General features: G+C 44.9%; 1 protein-coding gene across 1 annotated transcript in view; it reads left to right on the top strand.

Moving 5' to 3' along the window:
* RGS22 (regulator of G protein signaling 22) overlaps positions 1-19,282 on the top strand; it is a 399,161-nt gene that overhangs the window by 119,500 nt on the left and 260,379 nt on the right. The window contains exon 7 of the mRNA XM_030217260.1: positions 13,929-14,076. Within this exon, the coding sequence (XP_030073120.1) occupies positions 13,929-14,076 (148 nt within the window). The remainder of the gene's footprint in view (positions 1-13,928; positions 14,077-19,282) is intronic.

Here is a 19,282-nt window from a genome sequence, read left to right as displayed (position 1 = left end):
CGCAGGTTACTGATGTGCTCTCCCTGCGAGGCAACCCCACTTTTCCACCTGGTTTGGACAGTCAAGTCTTTGCCCATTGGGAGAGCTTGGGCTTGAGACTCTTAGAACATGTTGTGGATCCAACAGGTGATCTCCGGCCGCTTGCACAGTTATCTTCAATGGGGAGATACATTCGCTTTTTGCCAGATAAACAGTATGTATGCTCCCTAGCTAAGGACTCCCTGAGGCTTCATATTGGGGCCAGTAAGCAGGGGGGTGGGGTTGATGCTATCTCACCTACGACGACAACTGCCTCAGGACTTCATAAGGCTTTGTGGATGTTTGAGAGTGTTAGAGACTTAGAACCCCTATGATATAAATGGGAGTGAGATCTTGGGGTACCTTTGGATTCATGGGATATATTATCATCTATTCAGGGCATTCCGTGACTCACTAGCAATGCTGGCTACAGAGAATGTTCCTTTCGAGTCTTATTTCGGGCTTATTGTTCTCAAGCGTGCCTGTTTACAGTGGGGGGCTTGCCGTTGCCCCTTTGCTTAAAATGTCAAGCATCAGATAATACTTTTTACCATTCTTTTTGGTTCTGCGTTGCGGTAAGACGTTTTTGGAGAAATGTGGTTACATTCCTGGAGTCGATTTTGCACTGTAGGATTGAGGATGCCCCAGCACCCTGGTGTTGGACTGCCCGAGACCCTCTACGGGCCCCACTGCCGCCAGTACTTTGCTGTTTCAAAAATTGGGCCTTTTAGCACGAAATGTACTTTGCAGTCTTGGACCTTGGCCAATCCACCTATATTTTCGCACTGGCGCAATTTGGTTCACACTTTGATAACACTGAAGGCAAAAGAGGCAAGAGGATCTTATTAATGTAAAACTCAATTTTTGAAGCTCTGGAGCCCATATTTGGACTCGTTACCCCCCAGAAGTAGAAGCCTTATCTTAAATGGTCTTTGCTAGGTCTTTCTCTGTACTATTACTTGGCCTTACCCTCTTGATAGCCCTATTTTGTCTGGTTAATGATACTGGGGAGAGGGAGATAAAGGACATAGGGATTACTCTGCTGAAGTGCCCATTCTGCATCCCTGAAGGGTTATAAAAGTACAGACCCCTTGGTGGTGTGGATGGAAGTGATGCATAGTATAGGTTTAAGTGTGGGGTGGGTAGGGGAATGGGGGATGGATTTCATATTGGCAGCACTTTTGTACTCATGAAGTGAGTGGGAAGTGGGTAGCGGGGAGGAAAATGGGGGAAAAGGATGGACTGGGTTTTCATGATATTTCGTGTTTGATATTGTACCGCTCTTGTTATATTCCCAGTTCTCATTGATAAGTCTTTGTCATTAAAGAGGGTTGGGGAAGGGGGAGAGGGGGAAAAATTGAAAAACAACTGATGATAGACTTATTCTATCAACTTTTATGTATAAGATTTGATAGTTTGGACTTTGTTGATCAAGATTTATGGTTGTATCTGTTTTGCAGAAGGTCATCAATAAAAATGTTGAACATAAAAATCAGTGTTACGTTGGCCACCCTCCAATCTTCAGGTACTACAGATGATTTTAATGACAGGTTGCAGATCACTAACAGCACACCAACAATTTCATGTTTGAGTTCTTTCAGTACCCTGGAGTGTATACCATCAGGTCTAGGTGACTTATCACTCTTTAACGTCTCAATTTGGTTCAGTAAGTTTTCCAGGCTCCCCACGATTTCTTTCAGTTCCTCCACATTGTCACCCTTGAAAACCATTTCCAGTACATGTAGATCTCTTACATCTTCCTTTGTAAAGATCGATGCAAAGAATTCATTCAATCTCTCCACTATGGCCTTGTACTCCCTGAGTGCCCTTTTTTTTGCTACTTAATGATCTAACTGTTCCATGGATTCCCTCACAGGCTTTCTGCTTCAGATGGGCCTGAAAAAAGTGTTACTATGAGTTTTTGTCTCCACAGCAAGTTTTATTTCATATTCTCTTTTAGCCTTCTTTATCAATGCTTTGCATCTAGCTGGACAGTGCTTTTGTTGCTTCTTGTTTTCTTCATTCAGATCCTTTTCCATTCTTTGAAGGATGCACTTTTGGCTCTAATAGCCTCTTTCACGCCACCTTTTAACCATGCTGACTGTTTGCTCTTCTTTCCACCTTTGTTAATACTGTACATGTAATACGTGTGGTCTGGGGTTCCACGGTGGTATTTTTAAGCAACGTCCATGCCTGATTTAAAGTCTTAACCTTTGCAGCCGACCCTTTTAGCTTCTTTTTAACCAGTTTCTTCATTTTGTTGTAGTTGCCCTTTCAAAGGTGCCCATAGGAATATATGGGTGTCTCTAGCGTTTAGGATGTGCTAATTTTAGCACACACTAAAAATGCTAGTGCACCTTAATAAACAAGGCCCTCAGTTTTTGCACTTAGCATGCCTTATCAGAAAAATTAAAATATGCTAAGTGCAAAAACTGTGCAGTAATTGTTGGAGATGTGCCCAGCATGTCCTCTGCAATTACTGCACTGAAAACTTCATTAACATGCCTAAACTTGTACCTGTTGAGGAGGTGCTAAGTAAATCCACGCTAACAGCAAAAGTCTTTCTGCTCCATCACATCATGTGGTTAACCATGAATTTACATGTGTTTACCAGCATGACAGTGCACTAATAGTTGGCGTTCTTGTGTAGTAGTAAACATATGCTAATTCATATGTTAACTGCTTTATGAACGTTTTTACAAGGGCCCCTTAATTTACCATGCTCACTCTCCAGTTAGACAGTGAAGGGGTATAACTGTCGCAAGAAGAATTGTTCTTCAAATATAACTTTCTAGTTTTGCACACTTATCTATTCACCCTTACCTCATAAATGATACTCTAGTTTTAATAGATCAAACACCTTCTTCCTCACATCACCTCCTCTATAATTTGAGTTGCATATCAACATAAAGTTAACTCAGTGTAACTGAAAGTTCCAAAACCATTTTAGTGTGACACCTCCCCCCCCCCCAAAAAAAAAAAAAAATGCCCATGCCTGAGGGGTGGGAGAAGGTATTTTCATGGTGGTCACTAAGGAGACAGAGCTGGTATTGACAGCCTGGTAAAGCCCAGTCCTAGGGGGCAGGACATAGGATTTAATAAAAGGGATTATGTGGAGAAAATTCTGGTCTTTGGTAGCCCACCCCTGCTGAGACCAGTAGCACCAAGGGTGAAGTCCTGGGTACCAAGACAGGAAAAGTTTGCAAGCGTGGTGTATGGAAGCCTCTACACAAAGCAGAAGGTGCCTGCAGTAGCATTCCCGCCTTGGGAACAAAAGTAGGAATTCCTGGGGATAACCAGTTCAGGTGGGAGTGGGCGTGCCTCACTTCTGCCAGGACTTGCATTGCGTGAGTGTGAATGGACCCTGTTCCAGGATGGGAGAGAGGAGCTGAAGAAGTTGCTGGAAAAATGATCAAGGACTAAAGGGCAGAGGCGTAACCAGCTTTGCACATCAAGAGAAGCAGACTTTTCTAAAATAGGCGCCAGTCAGTGGGCTGATGTTGTTGCTCAGGTGCGGTGGCTGTGGCCAGCAATGATTAACACAGGCTGCCTCTGCTGCATCCCGCCTATGAGGAAACAGTAAGTTACATCAAGAAGCAGGATCTAGCAGAGGTCCTGTGATTGGCTAGAGCAGCCTGTCTTAGCTGCATTTAAAAATATTCAGATTGTGACCATCACCTCAGGAACAGTATATACACTCTTTCCACCGTTAAGACACATTGTTTAAATCAGATGGGCTTCTGCTTGTGTGGTGACTTTACAGGATGTGGAGATCACTAGTCCTAAGAAGGTTTAATTTGGGTGACAAGGAGGCGTATTTTCAAAGCACTTAGACTTACAAAGTTCCATAGCAAACAATGGAACTTTGTAAGTCTAAGTGCTTTGTAAATGAGCCTCAAGGGCTACCAAAGGTGGCCCTTGCCCCAGAGCCTATTTTCAAATACGGCCAGACACTGTGAAATAACACAAAACCCTGCACAAAGACACTTAAAACCTATACAGAAAACTTACCACACTGTAAAAGCCCTAACCCACCTGTGAAAAAACACAGTGCTATATAAATATTTCACTGAGTCCTATAGCACCAAACTTACCAAACCATAACAGCCCTAACCCATCTATGAAAAGACAGTGCTGTAAATATTACACTGGGCCCTAGAGCACCAGTATACCTGCTACTGGGAAACTGGAACAAGCTAGACTGTTACAGATTCCTACACAGACACTACGTACTAGTAGAATCCTTCACCTTAGTTGGAGGACATGGACAGATGCTCATCTGATACAGATAGGGAACCACAAAAAAACATGGAGACCATCTCCCTTCACACCCGGCCAAAGAAAGCCAGACTCTATAAGCAGTACAGTACCAGCAAAAGAGAAACAGAAATGTATTTTCTCCTGTACTTTGCAAAATAAAAATAGAAAAAAATATGCATTTCACAAAGCAGGCATATCTTAGTCCTTAAAAAGTATTAAATAAATATAATTGTTTTCTACTTTTGTTGTTTGAGCATTTTATTTCTACAATTAAGCTGGTCCCAGTCTCTTTTCCTCTTTCCATGTGTCAGTCTTCTAAATTCTTTTCTGGGTTGGCCTTTCCATTTCTTCTCTCTCTTGTTGTCTTCCTTTCTTTCTCTACATCTGTTTGGCACTGATCTTTTGTTTTATGTGGGGTTTTCCCCCTGCTTTTCTCTTCTCTGCATTTGTTCACCCATTTCTATTTTACTTTCATATCTCTTTCTCTCACCTTCTAGTCCTTAGTCTCCTTTTCATTTTTCATCTACCTACTGGCTTTCCCCATTTCCCTCTCTGACCCTCTCCTTTTCCAGTCTCCTATCCCCCTCCTCTTTTCACCCACTTCCATTCCCATCCTTTATACTCACTCTCTTAGCCCTCATCTACCTTCCACTGCCTGTCATCCCCTCACCAGCCCCAGCTTCATCTCCATCCCTGAATCTCCTTCCTTTCCTTGCCTCCAGGCCAATCTTCTATCTTTTACCCTATACCCTACTACTACTACTACTACTATTTAGCATTTCTATAGCGCTACAAGGCATACGCAGCGCTGTACAAACATAGAAGAAAGACAGTCCCTGCTCAAAGAGCTTACAATCTAATAGACAAAAAATAAATAAAGTAAGCAAATCAAATCAATTAATGTGAACGGGAAGGAAGAGAGGAGGGTAGGTGGAGGCGAGTGGTTACAAGTGGTTACGAGTCAAAAGCAATGTTAAAGAGGTGGGTTTTCAGTCTAGATTTAAAGGTGGCCAAGGATGGGGCAAGCCGTAGGGGCTCAGGAAGTTTATTCCAGGCGTAGGGTGCAGCGAGACAGAAGGCGCGAAGTCTGGAGTTGGCAGTAGTGGAGAAGGGAACAGATAAGAAGGATTTATCCATGGAGCGGAGTGCACGGGAAGGGGTGTAGGGAAGGACGAGTGTGGAGAGATACTGGGGAGCAGCAGAGTGAATACATTTATAGGTTAGTAGAAGAAGTTTGAACAGGATGCGAAAACGGATAGGGAGCCAGTGAAGGGTCTTGAGGAGAGGGGTAGTATGAGTAAAGCGACCCTGGCGGAAGATGAGACGGGCAGCAGAGTTTTGAACCGACTGGAGAGGGGAGAGGTGACTAAGTGGGAGGCCAGCAAGAAGCAGATTGCAGTAGTCTAAACGAGATGTGACAAGGGTGTGGATGAGGGTTTTGGTAGAGTGCTCGGAAAGAAAGGGGCGGATTTTACGGATGTTGTAAAGAAAGAAACGACAGATCTTGGCGGTCTGCTGGATATGAGCAGAGAAGGAGAGAGAAGAGTCAAAGATGACCCCAAGGTTTCGAGCTGAGGAGACAGGGAGAATGAGAGAGCCATCAACAGAAATAGAAAACGGGGGGAGCGGGGAGGTGGGTTTGGGGGGGAAAATGAGAAGCTCGGTTTTGGTCATATTTAATTTCAGGTGGCGTTGAGACATCCAGGCAGCAATGTCAGACAAGCACGCTGAAACTTTGGTTTGGATGCAAGGTGAGATATCAGGGGTAGAAAGGTAGATTTGGGAGTCATCAGCATAGAGATGGTAGGAAAAGCCATGGGATGAGATTAATGAACCAAGGGAAGAAGTGTAGATAGAAAAGAGGAGGGGACCAAGAACAGAACCCTGAGGTACGCCGACAGGCAGAGGGATAGAAGTAGAAGAGGATCCACCAGAGTGAACACTAAAGGTGCGGAGGGAGAGGTAGGAAGAGAACCAGGAAAGGACAGAGCCCTGGAATCCAAGTGAGGACAGGGTATCGAGAAGTGTGTTGTGATCGACAGTGTCAAAAGCAGTATACTGCCTCTTACACCATCTTTTTAACCCCATTTTCACCCTCAAACAATCCCTTCAGAGACCCATTCCCTTCCTCCCATCCCCGTATCCAGTGACCATCCCCTTTTCAGTGCCTCTCAACCTCTCCAGTCTTCCAAGTCATTCACATTATGTCTCAAACTTCCCATTTTTGCCCCTCTTCTCATCCATTTCACACCCTCATTCATTCCCCCAACCCATCAAAATACCCCCCACTCATACTTTCCAATGCCAAGTATGAACAACCTTCAAAATTCCCATGCCATCTATCCTATCTATAATTCTCTGCTCTGCATCCCAACACACTCTTATTCAATCACCAAGTCCTAGTCACTTTCTTCCCCTTCTAGCCCCTTGTCCCATCCACCTTCTTAACTGTCCCTCTGTCGCGAACTGGAATCTCGTGAGCTCTTGGGTCCAGCTGGAGTGCTGAGGTGAGGGTAGACACCAGCCCCCAACGGACAGCCGAACAACTCCTAGTCTTCACATGCGGCGACCACTGTTCCCCGGGAGTTGAGCCCCCAGGTGCTGGCGGCCAACAGGACTTCTGGAACCACGGGGTTGGCGGGATGCAGACCGCAGGTGGCGTGGAGGCAGAGATTGATGTGGACACCCAGCCGAGAATAGTTGGAATACTAGCAGAAGTCAGGGGAGACAGCAAGCAAGAGTATTCATGATACCTCAGGGTTCTGTTCTTGGTCCCCTCCTCTTTTCTATCTACACTTCTTCCCTTGGTTTATTAATCTCATCCCATGGCTTTTCCTACCATCTCTATGCTGATGACTCCCAAATCTACCTTTCTACCCCTGATATCTCACCTTGCATCCAAACCAAAGTTTCAGCGTGCTTGTCTGACATTGCTGTCTGGATGTCTCAACGCCACCTGAAATTAAATATGACCAAAACCGAGCTTCTCATTTTCCCCCCCAAACCCACCTCCCTGCTCCCCCCATTTTCTATTTCTGTTGACGGCTCTCTCATTCTCCCTGTCTCCTCAGCTCGAAACCTTGGGGTCATCTTTGACTCTTCTCTCTCCTTCTCTGCTCATATCCAGTAGATTGCCAAGACCTGTCGTTTCTTTCTTTACAACATCCGTAAAATCCGCCCCTTTCTTTCCGAGCACTCTACCAAAACCCTCATCCACACCCTTGTCACCTCTCGTTTAGACTACTGCAATCTGCTTCTTGCTGGCCTCCCACTTAGTCACCTCTCCCCTCTCCAGTTGGTTCAAAACTCTGCTGCCCGTCTCATCTTCCGCCAGGGTCGCTTTACTCATACTACCCCTCTCCTCAAGACCCTTCACTGGCTCCCTATCCGTTTTCGCATCCTGTTCAAACTTCTTCTACTAACCTATAAATGTACTCACTCTGCTGCTCCCCAGTATCTCTCCACACTCGTCCATCCCTACACACCTTCCCGTGCACTCCGCTCCATGGATAAATCCTTCTTATCTGTTCCCTTCTCCACTACTGCTAACTCCAGACTTCGCGCCTTTTGTCTCGCTGCACCCTACGCCTGGAATAAACTTCCTGAGCCCCTACGTCTTGCCCCATCCTTGGCCACCTTTAAATCTAGACTGAAAGCCCACCTCTTTAACATTGCTTTTGACTCGTAACCACTTGTAACCACTCGCCTCCACCTACCCTCCTCTCTTCCTTCCCGTTCACATTAATTGATTTGATTTGCTTACTTTATTTATTTTTTGTCTATTAGATTGTAAGCTCTTTGAGCAGGGACTGTCTTTCTTCTATGTTTGTGCAGCGCTGCGTATGCTTTGTAGCGCTTTAGAAATGCTAAATAGTAGTAGTAGTAGTAGTAATACCAGCAGAAGTCAGGGCAGGCAGCGAGCAGAGAGTAGTCGGGATACCAGCAGAAGTCTGGGCATGCAGCGAGCAGAGAGTAGTCAAGATACCAGCAGAAGTCTGGGCCAGGTAGCAATCAGAAGAAACATCAGAAGCACTGCCACTACTCAGGAAACCGAATAGAAGCCGAAGCAAGGAAGGACTGGTGGCAGGGCTTTAAATAGTGCAGGAATTAGGCTCAAGCATGTGCAGCTGTCACAAGATGGCTGCCCCCATCAGAGGAGATGCCCTACGCCCAAATATGGCCTTCCTTCCTGAAGCTGCCCAACTCCAAGATGGCTGCCACAACCTAAGACACCCAGCTCCAAGATGGCTGCCCTATCCTGGAGATGCCCACATCCAAGATGGCCGCCCTATCCTCAGATGCCCATATCCTGAATAGTCAGGGGACATGACACCCTCTTCTCCTCTAGTCCCATCCATCTTCTGCTTTTCAACATCTCCTGTCCATTTGATATTTCTTCTTTCTTCATGTCTACCATCATTCCCTCTGTGTTTTTATCTGTCAAGTCCAGCACATCCCCTTTGTGTCCCTGTCCCTATTTCCCTCATATTCAGTATCTGCCCTCTATGTCACCATCCCTACCCTGTCCAGTTTCTCCTCTCCTCCTCTTTTCCCTTTCTCCTGTAACCCCCCCCCCCCCCCCCCCAGCCAGCACTTCCTCTCTCTCTCCCCTGGCCCTCCCCATGGTACCACATCTCTCTCTTTCTGGCTCCAGCATCTTTCCTACTCTCCTCCCAACCTATCTCATCTTTCTCTTTTCCCTCTGGTCAACCCCTCCCATCCCAGCATTTCTCCCCATCTCCCCCACAATTCCAGTAGTGTCCCTCTGTGTCCCTATCTCCCCCACCATTTTCCAGTAGTGTCCCTATCTCCCCCTTTCCAATACTCCTTCTTCCTTCAACTCCCCCATCCAGTACCTTCTTCTTCTTTCACCGCCCATCCAGTACCTCCTTCCTTTAACACCCCTACCAGTCCATTGCCTGCTTCCTTCCAACTATCTCCCCATCCAGCACCGTTTTCTGTTCTCCCTTCCCCACCCAGACTGTGAAACCTGCTTTGTTTAGCAGCCTCCAGCATATAACATGCTGCCAGAGCCAGCATCAGATTCTTTCCTCTACATGTCCTGTGGCACAACTTCCTATTTCCACGAGGGTGGGACACGCAGAGGGAAGGATTGGTCGCCAGCTGCAGGGGCCACTAAATGAAGCAGGTTTTAATGGTCTGGGGTGGGGGGAGGGAGAACGGCAAGCGGTGTTGCACTCATGGAGGAAGGGGTGCCAGATCTGTGGTGGGAGGGAAGGGGAGAAAGTCAATACTGCAAATTTTTTTAAAAAATCCCTGATTGACAACAGCTGACATCGGCGTAGGTGCTGTTTTCTTTAAAATCCATTTAGGGCGTATGTGTGGGTAAATGGGGAACGCTCAGAGTCTTTTAGGATCTATAGAGGGACTAGACAGGGTTGTCCCTTGTCTCCTCTTTTGTTTGTTCTTTCTTTGGATCCTCTCATTCGGGAAATCCTACAGCATCCAGAGATACAGGGAGTACCAGTTGGGCGAACGGAATTTCTTCTTTCTGCCTTTGCGGATGACCTGCTGGTGCATCTTACGGAGCCGAGCACTTCTTTACCTGCCCTCTTAGAACTTTTTCGAGAATTTGGAGACTTCGCTGGGTTTCGTCTTAATTATTCCAAATCATTGGCGTTGTCTTCAGCGGAGGAGATACGGAGGGAGTGGGGTGGGGAGTTTCCTCTTCGTTGGGCGCAGGGATCCTTTAAATATTTGGGTCTACGTTTGTCGATGAGGGTTTCCGAGTTGTACCATCTGAATGTCTCCGGTTTGTTGAAGGCCACATCGGAGAGGTTGCAAGCTTGGATGTCTTTGCCTTTGTCGCTTTCTGGGCGGATCCAGTTGTTCAGAATGGTGGAGTTCCCCAGATGGCTATATCTGCTGCATATGTTGCCCATTTATCTACGAGCCAGAGACCTCAACCAGCTGGGTAAGGTGATCAGACGTTTTTGCTGGGGGGGAAGGAAGGCAAAGCTGCCGTTGAGTTTACTGCAGGGGTCCTGGGGTGAGGGAGGTTTGGGCCTGCCGGATTTGCGGCGTTATAATTGGGCTTGTCTCATGCGTTACATTGGGGACTGGTTTTTGGCGCGAGATGATTACATATGGAGACGATTGGAAAGCCAGTATTATACACCGTGTAATTTTCATTTTTTACTACAAGCTCCCAGCAGGATGATTCCGGTGGAGTTACGGAATAGTATATTATTGACCCCTCTGCGAAGTCTTTGGAAAGATATGATGAAGCTGTTTGGCTTGAGTAGATGGATTTCGGATATTCTTCCTATTCGGGGCAACTTGTTGTTCCGACCAGGTTTGGAGAATGTGATTTTTCAGAAATGGGCGCGACAAGGTATCACTAGGTTAGAACATGTGTTAGATAGGCAGGGGGTAATGTTGAATCTGGGGGCATTGGGGCTCGGGTATGATATGGGAGGTATCTTTGCTCACGCCCAACTGAAGCATTATGTTGATTCATTGGACAGGGGGGCTTTAGGTTCTCAGCATTGTCATTTTCTGCGGCAGTTCTTTCATTCAATGCAGGGGGAACGTCTTTCAATCTCTGGGCTGCATAGGGCGTTGGGAAGATATATGGTGCCCAAGATCCGAGGGCAAATTCAACAGCGCTGGGCGGACGATTTGGCTAGGCCGCATTTGGCTTTGGATTTCAATGCTTTGACAGCTAGGATTCCAGGTTTGACGGGTAATGCAGGACTTAGAGAATGCCAGTATCGTATTCTACACAGGGCCTACCTAACAAAGTCTCAAGTGTTCAGGATGGGAGGGGTGTCCACTCCTCTCTGTGGGAAGTGTGGGAGGGCTCCGGGGTCGTTTTTTCATTATTTGTGGGGGTGTTATAAGGTGAGGCATTTTTGGGACTCCATCGTTCGGTATTTGGGCACTCTTTTGGGATCGAGAGTCATGTGTTCCCCGATGGGGATCTTGCTAGATAAGCATGAGCTTTTCTTGTTACAGGGTGGTGCGGCCCGACAATTGATTCGCAAGGCCTGTCTGATTGGTAAGCGGATTATAATGAGTCAATGGATGGAGGAGTCCTCCCCGGATTTCTGGCACTGGCGGAACAGATTGCATGAATTCATGCTATTTGAAAGGAGGGGGGTGGGCCGTTCCCCTAAGCGGAGGAGGCAGTTTCTGGACATTTGGGAGCCATATATCCAAAGCTTATCTCCTAAAGGGAGGAGTTTGGTGATCAATTCGCTTTAAGTTATAAGTTGATAGGGAGTCATCCATTTCAGATATAGATCAAAAGTTTGGGTATCTCCTTAGAGGGGGGGAGGGGGGGATTTTCCTTATTGGTCTGATTTATCGATATGGGTTTTTCCTATAATTAGGGGGAAGGGGGATGGAGGGCGAGGGGGGGAGTAGACAAGTAATAGTCTGATGGGTATAGCAGTGTTGTTGGGGGGGGAGGGGGGGACTTATTACGAACTATGAAGGATAACGGTGTACATTACTATTGTGTGGTTATGACATGTTACCTAAAGAGGTTCAAATGGAATTGGCAGACTGCAATGTAAATGTTGAATTATTAAGATAAAATTGTTGAACCATAAAAGGGTGGGGAGCTATAAGAGTCCAGGCTCTCTACGCTTCTTTTGAATGAGGATGGTTACAGCAATAGAGGGGGAGGATGAGTTTTAGTTGTTTGCAATACGCTTAAAAGTACATCAATGGTGTGGCATATAATCTGGGGGGGTGGGGTGGGGGGCGGAGTTGGAGAGGAAGGGAGGGGGGGGGGAAATGTTTAATATTTTGATGATGCAATTTTCGCCCTGTTGGTATTCTGTTTGTCTTGTTTCTCAATTGATATATACTGAAATGGTTGACGGTCATTTTTATTATATCATCCATAAAAAATTGTTGAAACATAAAAAAGAAAAAAAAATGCTGAACATAAGATAGAGGGGCAGGGTGGGGTTAAATTGTTAAAAGTTTGATGACGAAATGTATCATTTGGTCCTTATTGTATATCTTTTCCTATTTGAACTTCTGTGTATGAATATCGTGGATGTTTTTTTTTCTTCTTTTGTCATCAATAAAAATGTTGAAATATAAAATCCATTTAGGGGAGTGACCGCTCACCTTGCCCCCCCCCCCCCCGAGCTATGCTTCTTCCAAAGGGACCATGATGTGGATGGTTACCCCACTCCATCTCTCCAGTCGTGATCAGAGGAGTGTAAAAGGGAACTGAGTGGTTTTAGAGAAACTGCAACAGTTGTGTGTGGAGACGATTGTGGACTGAGTTTAATCAAGAGAAGGATCACCAAGTACTGTTTGTGGCTTTGTAAATACAGGAGATTTTAGATGATTTGATCTGAGAGCCCTAAATACCCTGATATCATTGACTAGTCTGTTTTGCGCTGTGCTGATATTCTAAAGGAAAAACACCCTGAATTGTATAGGCCAAGTTGATAGGCCAAGTTGAATAGTATAGGCCAAGTTGATAAATGGATCCTCAGAAGCTTAGCCAAAATTGGGTGGCGGAGCAGGTGGGGGAAGAGAGGTTGGTGGTTGGGAGGCGAGGATAGTGGAGGGCAGACTTATACGGTCTGTGCCGGAGCCAGTGATGGGAGGCGGGAAATACTGCTGGGCAGACTTGTACGGTCTGTGCCCTGAAAAAGGCAGGTACAAATCAAGGTAAGGTATACACATATGAGTTTATCTTGTTGGGCAGACTGGATGGACCATGCAGGTCTTTTTCTGCCGTCATCTACTATGTTACTATGTTAAGTTATGAACTGTTTATCAAGTTTGTTAGTAAAGCAAGTTGAAGTTTTTGCAGCAGAGACTGATGACTATTCTTTTGAAGTGAAAGTGCCTGGAAAAATAGTACCCTTGGCTTACTGGATTAATTCCGGCCTGGGCCTGCTCCCAGCTCATGTGATTCTGCCAGTGGAGCTGTATGTGTTGTGTGGACTTCATTTGTGTGCCCACCTGGGACCCTGGGTGGAAAGGCAGAGTGGAGCTGAGCCGGAGGTGTGTGTGAGCTGCCCAGTTGGGTTACATTTAGTTCAGAAGTTTGGATGTGTGGTATATAAAGTGTTATATATTATCCTGTAGCTATGGTGGTCATTTTAGGAGCCCTATTCACATTTTGGAAGTGCAGAAACTGGCATTTAGACTTGTATATTGCATATGTATCTAAATTCTGATCTTAGAAAGTTAGGATATAGACATTCAAAAAGCAAGTACAGTACATGCATATGGCAAGGGGGCGTACTCTGGGCATGTTTTGAGCAAGGAGAAAATATACATGTGTATTCCCCATTTCAGAAAAGGAATGCATGCTTGCAGTTACTGACATGAACGTTGTAATTTACAACTGTTCGTGGGAACATCTGAATTTGAAAGAGCTGCTTGTTTTGTGTAGCACTGGAGGGTTTATGGGAGGTTTCCCCCTTAATCCCCAAGTGTTTTGTCCCCTTCTCCCTCCCCCCACCACAAAAGCAATACTGGCATAAAAATATCAGGTGCTGTGACAGCTTTGGAGAACAAAGATGTTTATGTCACTAAAATGGTTGACATACACGTGTATGTTACGTCACACACGTGTATATGTTTGGAAATACCAACAATTCAGATGTGGACATTGTATCTAAAATGTGCCTCTATATCTTTCTTTCTAGGCTTCATTTACTCAGACAAAGGATTGGTTTTCACTGGCAAAACAAAGTCAGTTGACTACTTCCACACCTTCGATCCAGCGACCTTTGGCTTGGGGTCCTGTTCATCCCCAAGATCTGAAGGTACTCCCTGTGGGTAGCAGTAGTCAAGGTAAACAATGATGTGGACACTTGCTCATTTAAAGAAGCAAATTTCAATGTCTTTGAAAGTCAATCATGTTAAAATGTTTCCTGAAGCTAAGTGGTTCTAATTAGGGTTACCATATTTGCTTGCCCCAAAAAGAGGACACATACTCCACCCTGCCCTGCCCCCTGTTACATACCACCCCACCTCTTTCAAGCACCCCCGTCACCCCCCCTCCCCCACAAGGGTGTCTTCTCCTCCCCTTACTGTACTGCCCTAGTGGTCTAGTGACCTCTTCGGGGCAGGAAAGAGCCCCCTCTTTCCTGCCCAGAGTGCCTGCATACTGCTTCTTGCTGTATAGTAAGGGGCGGGGAGGATAGGACACCACTAGGGCCAGGCTGCCCGTTTGTCCGGCTGTGTCCTCAAAAAGAGGACATGTCCGGGTAAAACCGGACATATGGTAACCCTAGTTCCAATATAAACACTGGAGAAAAAATGGCACTTTTCATGACTTTGGCCTGTCTCTCATTCTTACAATATCTGCTGACCCTATTAGGTAATTAAAACAATGAAGAGAGAGAGATGTTTTTGTTGTAGATAAACCTATTTAAAACTAACTTTTCATTATAGAAATGAACATTTCAGTTTTTTGGTTCAGCTAAGGACAGAGAATCAGAATTATGCTAGATATGCTTGATGGCTCAGTGGCAGAACTATGTGCTGCCATTTGTGGGATATGAGTCTAATTCCTGGGTTTGAGCCAGCCAAGGCTGAGGATACTACATTGGCAATATTCACTGTCCTGGGGAAGGTAGCAGAGAAGTATTCTGTAAAGGAAGTTGTCTATGTTCCCTTATAGAAAGGCTCCTACCAGGCACCCTCTGGCCACCTATTTATAGGCACTCAATTATAAAATTACCTCCAAAGTGCTTTGGACTAATCAATTTTAGTTTTAATAGTTTAAGAAATCTTTATATACCACTTTTCATATCCTAAAACAGCCCCTCAGGCCCCCCTTAAAATACAATAATAAATATACTTTACTTTCTGCAAATTCCCTAGGTACCCACCTCAAGATAATCCAAAAGTCATCTGAAAAAAAGTAAGTTTTCAAACACGCCTTAAAATGTCGAAGCACTTTTTTCCTCTCTCAGCGTCAAAGGGAACTGATTATATAAAGTGGGACCATGCCAAAAAAAAAAAAGCACAATCCTTAGTGACTGTTAATCGGGTCCTCGAGTTACCAGGGAGGGTCAATAGAGAGGAGGCTCCTAATCTGAGGCTTCTGCCCAGCATATACATGCAATCTTCAGCACCAAATATGGAAGAGTACCTTTCCTCTTATGTACTCAATAGAAATCAAACAAAATAAAACATGGAAAAGAAAATAAGATGATACCTTTTTTATTGGACATAACTTAATACATTTCTTGATTAGCTTTCGAAGGTTGCCCTTCTTCGTCAGATCGGAAAAAGCAAATGTGCTAGCTGACAGTGTATATAAGTGAGAACATTCAAGCATTGCTATGACAGTCTGACAGGGTGGGAGGATGGGGGTGGGTAGGAAGTATGCATGGGGACATCAAAGCATATCATTGGTATTCTAACAGGGTGGGTGTGGACAGGTGAGGGAAGGGTGATCAACAGAGACATACAGCTTTATGGTTTATAATGGGCTAGGAACCCCAGGTCCTTGTTAAGTCCTTTCTGTTGGGTGTTAAAATATTCAATCATTCTGACTTCAAAGGTCTTACGTTCTTGTATGGTTTTAGCACAACTAACTCGGAGTCCTGAAATAGTCCCAAATGCCCATACTGTAGCTTGTGCAGGGACTAAATAGTTTTGAACTTGTGCCAAATACAACAAGATGTCACCTTGGAGTGGAGGAGTAGCCTAGTGGTAAGAGCACAGGTCTTGACATCCAGAGATGGCCAGTTCAAATCCCACTGCTGCTCTTTGTGATCTTGGGCAAGTCACTTAATTCTCCATTGCCTCAGATACAGACTTAGATTGTGAGTCCTCAAGGGTCAGGAAAATACCCAGAGTACCTGAATGTAACTCACCTTGAGCAGTGCTACTACTGAAAAGGTGTGAACAAAATCTAAATCCAAATAAAAAATCTGCAAAAAGACTAGTATGATTCTCTTGACCTCCTAAAATCACTCCCTTAATAGCATCTGTAGCCTGTATCTTGATAGCCAGAGGTTCAATAGCTAAAAGGAACAACACCCAAAAAAGATATTCCCACAAAATACTGTCAAAAGATTTCTCCATATCCTACCCCACTAAAGCCGTCATACTACCACTTCCCCTGTGTTCATTTAGTGCCCCCATCTCTTTTATCCATTTAATGCCATCAATATTGAGCATAACAACCTTTAAGTCAGTCAATGGGATAAACAGTAAAAGATTTATAAGCAGATCCACTAAATAGACAGTGGGTGACAACCCCCCAGCTAGGCCTGACTCCGCAGCACACATGTCACCATGCAATTTCTCCCACATAATGTGAACCCGATATAGAAACATGACGGCAGATAAAGGCCATATGACCCATCCAGTCTGCCCATCCTCTGTAACCCCCAGTTCTACCTGTTCCTAAGCGATCCCACATGCTTATCCCATGCCTTTTAAAATTCTGGAACAGTCCTCGACTCCACCACCTCCACCGGGAGGCCATTCCACGCCTCTACCACCCTTTCTGTGAAATAATACTTCCTTAGGTTACTCCTAACCCTGTTCCCTCTTATCTTTGTCATAAGCCCCCTCATTCCAGAGCTCCCCATTTGAAAAAGGCTCTTTTCCTGTACATAAATTCCCGTAAGATATTTATATGTAAAAGTATTTTTATTATTGATGAAAGCATAAATGATACAATATCATGCCAATCCTTAAAACTCCAGTGGCAAACATTTCAGACCTGTACTAATACATCTGAACTTCTATCATCAACATTTTATTTCCCCCCCCCCTCCCAATCCCTCCCCCCTCCCCCTCCCTTTCCTTTTTTATAATATGTTTATTGACCATATCCATTATTGAAGAGAAAATCTGTACAGAATGACTATCAAGGAAGTTTTACAGGAACCTTTGGACTGTATCAAAACAGTGATCGAAGCATTGTTCAACCAGATTCATAATGAAAATAAATATGGAATGTTGTCAACCTTCTGTAATCAGTACATGTAGTTCCTGTGTTTCACTACTTTCCATGTCTCCTCCATCATATGTCAAAGTTGTGATTCATCAACAAATTAACACCCACAGGGCCGGAGGAACATATCATAGTTGTAAATGTCATCCTCTTTTCCCTATCTCCCATACTCCCATCATTCTATATCATACTCTTCCCATCTACCCTCCCTTCCCCTCCTAACCCACCCTAAGATATCTTCCAGAAATGTATCACGCTGTAAAATCAAAGGGAATTCAGGACTAGACTTCTACCTCTGGTATGTAGTGTCTGAATATATGGTCCCCAAATGTCCAAAAAGGCCTTCCTCCTCCTCTTCGAACCTCCCACCCCTCGGCGCTCATACAACATTAGTTCATGGAATCTATTCCTCCAGTGCCAGAAATCCGGGAGAGCACTGCCCACCCATTGACAAAGTAATAACCTCTTGCCAACCAAACAGGCCCTACGGATCAGATGTCTTCCGGATATGCCCTGCAGTGCAAACACCTCATGTTTATCCAGCAACACACCCATCGGAGAGTCCACTACCCCAGAGCCCAACAGAGAGGACAGATATTGTAGAACCTCCCCCCAAAAATGGTGTACCCGAAAACATTCCCACAAACAGTGAAATAATGACCCAGGTAATCTTCCACATTTTTCACATAGTGGGTCTTCCACCCCTCCCATCCTAAAAATTTGAGCTTTTGTAAGGTATGCTCTATGTAAAATTCGGTATTGGCATTCACGGAAACCTGCATTGCCAGCCATCTCCGGAATTCTAGAAACTAACATATCAAAATCCAAAGACAGCCCTGGTCTCGCTAAATCTCGGGCCCATCGCATTTGTATTAATTCCCGGTCCTTTAGAAGTGGCAATTTCCCCAAGATCTTATACAACTTAGAGACCGAGAGTCGTTCTGTGTCTCCTCCTGTTAAAAACTGTCTTATTCGGTGACAATGTCTATGTTTCAAAGCCTCTGAATCTACCGTCTTCACATAGTGTATAATTTGATTATAGGCAAAAATGTTATTCATGTCATAGCCAATACCCAAAGCGCCCAAACTTAATAGCGTCCCATGCTGGTTTAAAAGATGCTCCAGACGACTAATGCCCAAGCGTCCCCAAGCCTGAAATGTTTTATTGTCCATCCCCGGTTTAAACAATAAATTCCCACAAATGGGTAACATATCTGATGTGTGTTTCGATATACCCCAAATACCCATCAGGTCCTTCCAAAGAAACCGCAAAGATGTTAGCAACAGGCTATTTCTTAGGTGTTCAGGTATACGAGCCCCAGGTGCCTGTAACAAAAAATAAAAGTGGCAAGGAGCAAAAAATTGAGCCTCTATTCTACGGGGTGTATAATCTTCACGGTCAAAAAACCAGTCACCAAAGTAACGCAATAAGCATGCCCTATTGTATCTTCTCAAGTCTGGCAAACCCAGGCCCCCCTCTTTTCAGTTGCCCATTAACAGAGGTAGTGGTAGTTTAGCTTTTTTCCCCCCCCAGCAATATCGTCTGAGTAAACGATGTAAGACTTTGAGATCTTTATGTTTGATAAGGACTGGTAACATCCGTAGACAGTAAAGCCATCTAGGGAATTCCACCATCCGAAACAGCTGAATGCGCCCATAAAGTGTAAGGGGCAGTGTCACCCAACTTTTCAGTCTTGTCTCTGTACCACTTAGCAATCTATTCACATTCAATCGATAGAGATCCGCTGAGGTCATAGACAACCATATTCCCAGATAGCGGAATGACCCTCGTGCCCACCGAAGTGGGAAAGCCTGCCCCCATTCCTTCTTCTGGTCATCTGAGGACGCCAATGCCAGAGATTTTCCCGTAAGATATTTAAACGTCTCTATCATGTGTCTTCTCTCCCCCCTCTCTTCCAGCGTATACATGTTGAGGTTCATAAGCCTGTCCCTATAATTTTTGCATTCAAGACCGCTTACTAATTTCATAGCCGCCCTCTGGACCGACTCCATCCTGTTTATGTCTTTCCATAGGTGCGGTCTCCAGAACTGCACGCAGTACTCCAAATGAGGCCTCAC

The sequence above is a fragment of the Microcaecilia unicolor genome, chromosome 1 (assembly GCF_901765095.1).
Source record: "Microcaecilia unicolor chromosome 1, aMicUni1.1, whole genome shotgun sequence".
NCBI lineage: Eukaryota > Metazoa > Chordata > Amphibia > Gymnophiona > Siphonopidae > Microcaecilia > Microcaecilia unicolor.
This window is presented reverse-complemented; position numbering and strand designations above follow the sequence as displayed.